Source organism: Homalodisca vitripennis, chromosome 3 (assembly GCF_021130785.1).
Source record: "Homalodisca vitripennis isolate AUS2020 chromosome 3, UT_GWSS_2.1, whole genome shotgun sequence".
Lineage (NCBI taxonomy): Eukaryota > Metazoa > Arthropoda > Insecta > Hemiptera > Cicadellidae > Homalodisca > Homalodisca vitripennis.
In genome coordinates, this window is record NC_060209.1 from 59468011 (window position 1) to 59480274 (window position 12264).

At 35.0% G+C, this 12264-nt stretch overlaps 1 protein-coding gene across 3 annotated transcripts in view; it reads left to right on the forward strand.

The window, feature by feature from the left end:
* Positions 1 to 12264, forward strand: part of LOC124356959 (vesicular glutamate transporter 2-like) — a 35921-nt gene that overhangs the window by 2159 nt on the left and 21498 nt on the right. For all 3 annotated transcript variants that reach the window (XM_046808296.1, XM_046808294.1, XM_046808295.1), the window contains exons 2-3: positions 9256 to 9406; positions 10814 to 11050. In XM_046808296.1, coding sequence (XP_046664252.1) covers positions 9256 to 9406; positions 10814 to 11050 — 388 coding nt within the window. The remainder of the gene's footprint in view (positions 1 to 9255; positions 9407 to 10813; positions 11051 to 12264) is intronic.

Genomic DNA, 12264 nt, shown 5'->3' on the forward strand with positions numbered 1-12264 from the left:
GTTTCAACAAAACATAGGAAAACACAATGTGGATAGGATAGTAAATTGTAAATGGATAGTTTAGTATTTGTTTCTGATGAATTTTGTCACTAAGTATCCAGAATGATGCCGACTAATGCATGACTGAGTCCGGCACAGTTTGGACAAACCTCTGTTTGGGCAACAGAATGGGCAACCAATGAAAATAAAATCATTGTTGGCCGGCGTTATTCAACAATATTTGGATATTCATGCAAACCTATCAGCTCTAGTTCACGTCAGTAGTATTAAAAAATAAATAAAATAAAAAGAAAACACTCCAATTGGAGGCTCAATTTTAAATAACTACTTAAGTTGCTGGATTCTAGATTAAGTGTCTTAATATTATTATTAAATTATATCACTGCCCACACTACTTGGCCAGTGAATTCCGAAAAAAGTTATTGTGAATTATACCTTGTAAAGTTTTGATGGAATAAATTACCATAGTGATTTATTATTATTATTATAACAATATACTACAATGAGTATAGGGCTTGAGGCACCATAAGTTATTTTTCAAAGATTTGGTGAACCGTAATGGTGTTATCGATACATTGAGTTATCGATGTAAATCTTTTCCACCATACCTATTAAAATACTTGTTTGGACTTTTTGAATAACAAATATTCCCTCCCCTTTTTCAAAGTGGGGTAGAGGGGGATTACTTTAAATTTTCAAATTGCAGCTCCTATCTTGTGACATGTCATTTTAAAGGCCTATTTATTGGAAATACAATGCTTGTTTATTTGCGTAACAAATTATTAAAAAACCATCTTAATTCGGCATAATGATTAAAAAATATATATTTTATTATTTACCTGCCTTGATTACTAAGGTTTATACAAATTATTGTAGTATTTATAGTCATAATCAAATCCATGTACCCAAACCGCTAAGTTTTACCCGTCAAATGTCCTACATAAATTTACCAGCGGCCACTGCCTTTGGTAATAGATTTCCCTCAATCAGTGCAACTCTTACCTATTGACTAATTAGATAGGGGATATGTTTTTTTGAATAAATGTCAAAATTCGTACAAATTAGGTAATCACATTTTTAAAACTTCTGACGGAGTGAAAAATATATTAATTAATTATGCACTTAAAAACATGGGGTGAATGGGAAAATACTCATTTGCCAAAAACGATTAAAATTAAATATCATAGAACATTATTTAAAAGTTATTTTTCAATTAACGACTATTTTAACCTTTTCTACATTATTTACGGGCAACTAACATTTTAGTAGACACATTTTATTTAAGAAGTGCGGCATATTTAAAATACAATGTGTAAAAGCTTAACTAATAAAGGAGTTTTTAATCTTTATTTTCAATATCCTTTGATCCACTATTTTTAATCAGTACAATATTTTTTAAACATATTTTACATAAAAAGTTTTTATTTACAAGATACTCAAAAAAGATGTCCACGTGAGACACATGATTACTTTCAAATTGAGTTGATTATAATTTGTCGCAATAATGCTGTAAACTTTTTAATATTAAAATACAGTTTTATATATTTCCTACAAAAACTACTAAAGTGAGCTGCAATTTGCTTTCCATCTCTAATTGCAAACCCATTAATAATGAGTTCAGAGATTTTACATATCGAATTTTTGTTTTAGTCGGCAAAGTGACATTTAAAGCTCCCCAGATACTTTTTAATAATCCAAAATTAATTCGTCGTAAGATTTATCTTTCCCCTCACAACATGGTATTTAACTTTAGCTTAGAAAGATTCCTTATTTCAATATTTTCCGCTACATGTCCCGGAGGTTAAATCTGGCGTTCAAAAAAGAACTTGCCTTTAAAATACCCGGTTTTATTCAGTTTAATTTTTGTTTTCTTCTTATATTAAATTTGTTCCTAACATCAGGAAAAGCAGTGTCGTAACAGTGTTTGTAACTAGATAACAAGCTGTTAAATTTGTTTTCTATTGAAATAGCAGATTACACTTCGTCCCAATTCTTCTACCACTAGACTTATAATTTATGGAAATATTTCACAAATTTTTCTTGAAAATAATGTTTAATAATTATAATATGATCCAGTTCATTGCTTTTATGTTTTTAAACGGGAAATTTGGACAGTGTAAAACAAGATAAATCGGTACATTCAGGCAAAAACCGTATACTTTCGACTTCCACCTTCATTTTTTCGATTCCTTTGTATGAAATAACAGATACTTTTAGCTCGTAGCGTAGCCAGGCAATCGTTTTTAGCGCATGTGGTGTTGGCATCCGTCAATGGTAGGAAAGAAAAAACGCGGGAAATATCAAAGAACGTACTTCAGCAGTTCACAAAATAGTTTTGCGGTCCGGATCCAGACACCCGTGTATGAGACCCCCTATGTGTATTTCAAGTGAAAATTAATTAATTTTTTATATCTGAGAACCCTCATAGAAGTCTTATATAAAACAGCGACTGCACCTTAAATAGTTGTTCTTCTGTCAAAACCTGCATATTTTCTTTCAAGAAAAAATCTTTCATGTCGGATTTTTATTAGTGCTCTTGGCATTAAAACGTATTACAATTAAAGTGGCTTTTTAATTCTTTACTTGAAATAGTTGTCTATTGAAATATCTGGCTAGTTGAAGTAATAGTTTGTGGCACACTGCTCATGAGTCAATTTCATACTATTAATAATATTTTAATAGTATGTTATACGATGTTACCAGCCATATTTAAATGAAGCCAGTTTTTTTACATAATTGCTATTATTAAGAAAATGTAAGCCATTGATTTAACAGGATAGCAGAGACTATTAACATTACGTGTTGGCTTAAGTTGTTTGAAAATAGGTTCAAGGTCAAGGCCGTGACTTTCGGCAATAAGTAAAGGTTCTTATCCGAATCATCCAATTAATTATTCTTATCAGAACTACTGTTACTTTCACACTTAACCCTAAAAAAGACATTGTTCCTTTTTTATTACAACGTTTATCAATAGATTTTATAACTAGTGATAATTATATTCTTTATCTGTAGATCTCGTCAACATATAATTTGATCCGAAATGAAATAGAAGTTGACGGCGAATTATTACCAATTAAATCCAACAGAAGCGTTGTGCAGCATATACACCACGCATTCTACGTTTGTTGTTTGAGGTCGTTCATATGGACACTTAAGCGTTGAGTTACGTTTTAACATGTCCCAAGTTGAGACCCGCCACAGTCGGGGTATCGCCAAGATGGACAGTTACACTCGCAGCCGCAGACCAGCGAGTTCCAGAGAGTAACCTCGCCCGCAGCACTCGTGTATGTCCCGAGTTGGAACCTGGCATTGAGTAGAGGTGTCTCCATGATAGACTGTTACCCTTACAGTCGTAGACCAACAATTTTCACGGAATCCCTCGCCAGCAGCACGCGTGCACGTTCCGGTGTAAAGACCCGCCATCGAGTCGAGGTATCATCATGATAGACTGTTACCCTTACAGTCGTAGACCAACAGGTTCCACGGAATTCACTCGCCAGCAGCACTCGTGCATGTTCCGGTGTAGAGACCCGCCATAGAGTCGAGGTGTCACCATGATAGACTGTTACTCTTACAGTCGTAGACCAACAGGTTCCACGGAATTCACTCGCCAGCAGCACTCGTGCATGTTCCGGTGTAGAGACCCGCCATAGAGTCGAGTTGTCTCCATGATAGACAGTTACCCTTACAGTCGTAGACCAACAGGTTCCACGGAATTCCCTCGCCAGCAGCACGCGTGCATGTTCCGGTGTAGAGACCCGCCATCGAGTCGAGTTATCACCATGATAGACTGTTACCCTTATAGTCGTAGACCAACAGGTTCCACGGAATTCACTCTAAAACAGCACTCGTGCATGTTCCGGTGTAGAGACCCGCCATAGAGTCGAGGTGTCACCATGATAGAGTGTTACCCTTACAGTCGTAGACCAACAAGTTCCACGGAATTCCCTCGCCAGCAGCACTCGTGCATGTTCCGGTGTTAACACCCTACATAGAGTTGATTATTTTTCTGTAGATCTCGTCAACATAGAATATTTCTGAAATGAAATGAAGTTAAGGGTGAATATAGTTACTAATTAAATCTAACAGAAGCTCCATGTGTGCAGCATATACAACTCACATTATATGTTTGATGATTGTTGGCAAGACTTTATCTCCCAGTTTCCATGAGGTCGTGCGGGGCCAGATAAGCGTTGGGCCTCGTGGCTATTGCTTGTGTATGTCCCGAGCATCCATGTTCTCGAGTTGAGACCTGCCCTATATTCGAGATGCTATATTATATTGTAGCAAGAGACGTAGACCAACAGGTCCAGTGAGTTCCTTTGTCTCGCAGCACTCATTTCTGGCTTCTGTCCCTTACTGGCGCGATTATACTTTCTAACTGAAAATACCCTCCAAATCAATTGAGAGGTGCAAATATTTTCTGGATATTCCTGTAGTTTGATGAGTTGGCTTTGCACAGGGGATAAAAAAAAATGCAAGATTACAGGACACTTACACTATTGCATGTATACGACGCAATGTCTGTGTTGAGATTTTATACCAGACTAGATAATTTTTCCGGAGTTACCTTGTAAACTTAGGTTTACCTTTATGTACTTTTATTTGGTGCATGTTTTCTTTGCCTTTTTATTTTTACATCTTAGATCTCGCTCTGGACATTAAAATCTAGAACCTCACATTTATCTGAAGATGCTTTACTACCTTCTTAACACTCAGGTGTCATATGAGGGCTATTTATTATCTTGACTACTGTCAATATAATAAATACCAATATCATACTTGTATACCAATATCATCTTGTGTGTGTGTGTCACGACATAATGATAAAAACACATAGTATTAACTTGTTCGAACAAATAATTGTACATCGGAACCAAACACAATGTGTAGCTACGCTATCTGCTAAATATTCAACTATTTCAACGAATCAAATAAAATTTTCAGTCCATTAGCAAAAATCTATTAGCTGCCAATTGTCCTTGAATAGAGGTTAGGTAGCATTTTCTGTAGATATGAATATAATCATATCTCGTCTTTATGTGAGAATTGAATAATGATTAAGTGTTTATCGATGAAAAAAAATAGACTTTCAACGGAATAAACACAGAACGTGTAAGTGTTAAAACATTCAAGTAAATTCAATTTAATAAATATGGACCAACGAAAATACTGTAACCAGGCCCGGTTTGACTGGGTTTTCGAATAATTTTACCGGGGCCCGGGCCCCCGAGCCATAATTGTGCGGGTTGAGTGGCGGTACATGACGGACAGTGGCGGGCCTCGCCAAAGCTGAGTACGGCTCTGGTAGTAACCTTAAGAGGTCCATAACTTGACCAACGCCAAATTTTTGAACCACCCGGGCAAGAATACGAGTTCAGAAATTAATTTGATAACAACTTGTATTCGTATGCTTTAAAATCTTAAAATTACATACACACAAACACTACACTTTTAACCTTCTTTAAAAAATGTTTTGTCGTAATCGAATTACAAGGTTCCGAGTTAGGAGTTTTTAAAATTGTATTTTAGTTGAAAAGCGCCAAAAACCGTTAACGTTTTTCTCTGCTATCGAAATAAAAAGTGAAATTCATTCCTTTTACATTATCTGCTTTGTATGTCTTAACAGAAATAAACTAGTTGAATTTTAACGTAACTTCCTGGTAATGTACATTGAATAAATGAATGAAAAATGCCTTTATTAAAGTCATTCACTAGTTAGTGCGTAGTTCTGTGCAAACTCGGGTGTCTATACTTCGTGATCCGAAAATATTTGAGTGGTATGCGGCGCTAGAACATCTAGAACAGCATACACAAATCTATTTACGTTTTGATGCGCGCGCCGCCCTCTTTCAGACAACCTTGTAATGGCATGATTCTTGAGTAATATAACATAAAATATTATCATTATTTTAACACTTTGTCAATATTTAATTATGGATATAAAATAATAAATTTTTGCCACCCTCCAAATCAAGACTGCGAATCCTTATCAAACATTAATCCGAGGTTCGTGAGCCGATTAAGAGCAGAGGAGGTATGTCCCCATATTTTCTAGGGTTGATCTTCGACTCACGATCGTATGAGGATTGATACTGCTTACTATACAGACCTATTATAAAAGAATAGTGCGGTTTCGAACATGGTACATAACAAAATCCAAATTACTTAAAGTTAATGTTGTTTATTCATCTAATTTGTCGTCTCAAAAATGTTTTTACATAATTGGTCAATTGCAACATGTGCGCCCTTAGTTCCTCGACGAATTTCTAATCGATACTCAAATTCTCCCCAAAGATTCATTAACATTTCTTCGGTTATGGTTGTTATTGCTTCATTAATCCTGTGTTTTAAGTGGTTCAGGTCGCGAATATTTGTGAATAAACAACGCTTTTGATTTACCCCCACAAGAAAAATCACAAGGTGTCAGGTCTGGACTCCTTGGAGACCACTGCATAGGTCCTTGCCGGCCTATCCATCGATCTCCAAATGTTTCGTTAAAAGCGTCCGTGACCAATACACTGAAGTGTGGGGAAGCACCATCTTGTTAGAAATGAAGTTGATGAATATTTTCGAGTTCATCTAGCTGAGGGAAACAATAACTGGTTAACATTTCAAGATACACAACTCCATTCATTTTTTCAGCAAAAAAGAAAGGCCCCATTACGCAATGTTGCATCACACCACAACAAACATTAACTTTAAGCGAATCATGTTGTTTCTTATTCGTGAATTGTGTCTGTTATCACATCCATTCATATGAAAAGTAGCCTTCTCTGTAAAATATATACAGGGTGGTTATAAATTATTGTACACATTTTAAGATTGAATAAATAAATAACCAATCAACTTAAAAACATGGGAATCGTTTTATTAAATTGTAAATTTAAAACAGTTTTATATACTGACAAAAATTAATAATTGTACACATTACAATAATTATAAAAAGAAGTTATAAAAAGAAAGTAAAAATGTCACTTAAACTGTGGCTGTAAGGTATGATTCTTCTTAATGACTTGTGTTGTGAGATAGTCGGCTGGTCAACAATGGATCTTTCCACACCAGCTGTTAATTACAGTTGACTAAACAAACACTAAACTAACCTCAGTATCAAAATGGCTAGTGTGCAAGAAAAAGCAAGGTGTGTTCTTTGGTATCATGAAAGCAGATCTGTAATAACTGTTCAAAGAAGGTTTCGTTTAGAGTATGGCCGCAATCCTCCGAGTAACAATTCTATAAAACGCTGGTGTAGGCAGTTTGAACAGACGGGAAGTGTCCAACGTAGAAAAGGTGCTGGTAAACCTCCAGTTTCTGAAGCTATTGTTGATCAAGTAAGAGAATTGTTTACGAGGAGCCCTGGTAAGTCTATTTGGCGTGCAAGTTTGGAATTAGGATTACCTCGATCAACAGTCTTAAAAATTTTGCACAAACACCTTAAGCTCCATCCATACAAAATTCAGTTATTACATGAACTAAAACCTAACGATAAACCTCGACGCTACGATTTTGCTGTTAGATTACTTGACCTCGAAGAACAAACAATAAACATTTGAGGAAGCAATTTCTTGAAAAAAGTAATTTTTTCTTATGAAGCAACCTTTCATGTTTGTGGTAAGGTGAATAGACACAATTGAAGGATTTGGGGTACTGAAAATCCTCATAATGTTCGAGAACAAGAAAGAGACAGCCCTAAAATAAACGTTTGGTGTGCATTGGCTATAGATGAAGTGATAGGACCCTTTTTCTTCGCAGAACCGACAGTCACTAAAGAGGTATACCTCGACATGCTTGAACTTTTTGCAATACCGCAAATTGAGCATAGACAACCAAATGTTTACTGGCAGCAAGATGGTGCCCCTCCATACTGGGGTAAGATAGTACGTGACTACCTAAATGACACGTTTCCTGGTCGTTGGATTGGACGGGGTGGTCCAATTCCTTGGCCTCCACGTTCCCCAGACATTACACCATTAGACTTTTTTTGTGGGGCTATGTCAAGGACAGAGTCTTCGCCAAAAAAGTTCAAGATATTGAGGAACTCAAGAATAGAGTTCGAGAGGTTATTGGAAGCATATGCTCAGAAACACATGGTGTGAGGTTGAATTTAGACTACAGACTTTGCGTGCAAACCTCGGAGAACACGTGGAATTAGTTTAGTTTCCTTGTAAAAGTATGAGTAACAGTAATCTTTTTGTCCTTCATTGGTAATAAAACCGTTTTAAATTTTCTATTTAATAAAACAATGTCCATGTTTTTAAGTTGATTGGTTATTTATTTATTCAATCTTAAAATGTGTACAATAATTAACCACCCTGTATAATCTAAAAATGATTCGTTTCCTCTTATTCTGGCCAACATTTCAACATCGAATTTGTAACGGTTCACACAATCATTGGGTGTTAATACCTGCAGTATCTGGAGTTAATAAGCGTGTAATTTGAGTTTTTTATGTGAAACTTTGTGGACTGTTGTTTTTAGAATACCTAAACGCTTCGACGAGGGATGAACTGCCCAGGACTTCTAATTGCCGATTGTTTAATTAGTTCAACCGTTTCGTCTGGTATACCTTGTATGCCAGTAGATTTCTGTTTCTTATCTGTTCCAGTTTATTCGAATTGTTTAAACCAACCTTTTATGTTATTTTTGTGTGGTGGATCTCTTCCAATTTCAAGCCGGAACGCACGTTGAACTAAAATTACGGATTTAAATTCAGCCAACAGTAATAAACACCTTGCTTTATCTTTATCCGAAAACATAGTAACTAACCAATATCATGGAACAACAATACAGGGACTAATTTTGAGGTTAGAATAGCCTATAAACAAAATATTGGGTCGGAGGCTTCCAGAGATACCAAAATAACATCTAGAAGTTTTCCTATCTTCCTACGAATTACTGAAGCCTCACCATTCTTTAATGAAAACTCTGTATTTTGGAAGATGTGCTATGTTGAAGTACGAAACTAAATGTGTGTGACATTATTCTTTTCTTAGAGAAGAGGAGGAGGAGGGTAGAGATATTAAAAAATACAAGCCACAGGAAAATCTTGATAACCTTTTCAAATTATGTTTCATGGTCTTTTTAAACAAAATACAACTGCCAAAGTCATCTAAGCTTGTGATTAAAGTTATATTTTATATTGAAGTTATATTCTTATAACTTCATTATCTGAACGAGCAGTATCGTCCAGTTGAAACTAAAAATTCTGCAGTAATGTTATTCACTTTTACGATTTGTCCTTATATTGTGTTGCAGGCCTACGGGTTTCAGAAGACGTCACCTAGTGACAGTCCTCGCGTTCCTTGGGATCTTCATCGTGGAAAATCTCAGGTGGACCTTCGTCAACGCTATTGAACAGATTAGAACTCCCTACAATGTCACCCTGGACAACGGAAAAGTTGTGGAGGTGAGCCATCAACCAGTGATGGAGATACTATTTAGTAGTGTCCTATGTTGAAGTACGAAAATAAATGTGTATGACATTATTATTTTCTAAGAGAAGAGGAGGAGGAAGGTAAAGATATTTAAAAATACAAGCCACAGGAAAATCTTTAAATGATACGCTTTTCAAATTATGTTTCATGGTCTTTTTAAACAAAATACGACTGCAAGTTAGATTGCTATTTTGACATGTATAGTTATTTGGTGAAAAGTGTAAAAAATAGAGAATGGATTGTCCGAGTTTATTAAATATTCCTTTATAAAAATTGGTTATATCAATATTGGTGTTTAAAGAACAATAAAAAACAGAGTAAAAGTGGAAGGGGAATCGTCGCTGTATGAGACTTAGATTAAAATACAATTTTCACATACAGCTTTGGATCGAGATATAAGTGGCATCACAGTTACTGAAAATCACCGTTAAGATGGATTTGGATTCATAAATAAATGGTAAGATATCTGGTCATCTTATGCCCGGATTTACATTGCGGTATTGTTAGTTGGCTAATCTTCATATTAAGGAATAAATTGTAAGAACGGCGCTGGTACTCTTTGTGTAGATTTACATTGCGGTATTGTTGTTTGGCTAATCTTCATATTGAGGAATAAATTGTAAGAAAGGCGCTGGTCCTCTTTGTCTAGTTTTACATTGCGGTATTGTTGTTTGGTAATCTTCATATTGAGGAATAAATTGTAAGAAATGCGCTGGTCTTCTTTGTCTAGTTTTACATTGCGGTATTTTTGATTGCATAATTTTCACATTGAAAAATAAATGGTAAGATAGGCACAGGTCCTCTTTTGTCCGGATTGATATTGCAGATTTGTTAGTTGGCTAATCTTTAGATTGAAGAATGAATAGTAACTGGTTCATATTAGAAATAAGCCTCGAAAAGCGTTTATTATAAGTAAACAATAATAATTATTGTAGATTTTATTTGTACAACGAAACTCAGGTTTCATCCTAAAGGGCTCTTTAGGAGCATTAAAATAATTTCTTATTGCAATAAAATGGTTTACAGCTAACAGAAAAGTTTATTATTGGTATTGTAATTAGATTTTAAAACGTATGCGGCAACGATCCAAAATTAATTTTATGTCTGATACTTGATGCAGTGGAGGATTTAAGAATGTAAAGTTATTAGAATACCGTGTGTTTCCGTATTATTCTATCACATATAATCATTGAAATATTTGAATTTTACTTAAATTAGTAAATTTTCCAAACATTTTTAATATTTTGTAGAAGTAACTATACAATAAAGTAACCATTTAATGTGTGATATTTTTATTAAATATTCCATAACAATATTGACCCATGCGTTGATAGAATTCTGTACTAACGTCTGTACCTTTTGTGTGCTTATGATTTCAGAAAAGAAACCTCAACTTTGACGTGCTGGAAATAGCACATATCAGTAGCGCCTCCTTCTACGGGTATGTCGCCACTCAGATTCTAGGAGGGTGGCTAGGTGCCTGTCTGGGTGGCAGTCGAGTGTTCGGTGTGGGGGTGGCCTTCACAGCACTGTTTTCCTTTGTTTTGCCTTTTGTGGTCCATGGAGGCACAGCCAAATCACTGATAACCATCAGAGTCATTCAGGGTCTCTTTGAGGTATGTCAGGATAGATTAGTTTATGTATTGGAAATTGTTATCAGTTTATTGATAATGTCTGTGGTGTAATCCCTAACATTTTCCTAAACAATTTAATAATTTGGTATAACTCAATGTTTATAAACCTCACTGCTATTACGAGGTTGGAAGGTATCCGATGATGTGAATAATCACACATTTGCTCAGTGGCGCACCCAGAATTGTTCTTTGGAGTGTGTCCGGAACACCCGGGGAGTCAGTAGTATGGGAAGCCCTGATATCATAAGAGAGGTTTGGCATCACCTGAGAATATTTTGAAATACTAGGTTTCAGAATGGTTATTTCATAGTACTTGTGAACTAATAAAAGAAGATTAAAGATCAGTTCAGTGTGTCTACAGTATAACCACTCTATCGTTAATCTTATACAGGAATAATTAAAATATTCCGAAACAAATACAGTTTATATAAAGTATATTTACCTAAAAAATAATTATAGCATATTGTACAAAACAGTGTTACGTTTAAATCACAAATGAAGACCAAAGCTAAATCTAGATGTCTAATTTAAGACCGAAAAGTATAGATATTCATCTTTGAAAGTTGACCACTACCTGACAGGCTTCAATAACGAGATTTATGTAAATATTTAGCGCGTTTATTTCTGCGTTTCTACATATAAAACTGATCTTTAGAAATAGCTTCCAGTTGTGAATGATAACGAAAAGATACCGGTTTTGGAACTTTTGAACTAAACTGAAACCTTGAAAATCCATAATTCGATAGCTTCTGATCCGATTAAGACCAATTGTGTACATGATAGAGAGAAGTGTACTGTAATTAAATTTATAAATTTAGAATTTAGAATAGTTGTAATATAGTAAATTGGGTTTTAAAAAATTTACCATTAACTGTCCTTATTAATGCACAAATCGCCAGACTGCGCTCAGGGCGGTGTTGCCTCGTGGTGACTAGTATGACAACAAACAAGTTTGTTTTTCTAAAGAAGATCCCTGACGTAGCCGGGTCCTCTCTCTCACACGTTCAACATCTAACTTCAAACCTCTACCATATTAAAATATACGCATATATATATATATATATATATATATATATATATATATATATATATATATATTTATTACTTCGGATATAATTTGTTACTGATTGGGTAGTATTCACTCTTATATTCGAGTAAAAGAAAAATATTTTGTGTGTTTCGTGAATTATGGTAAC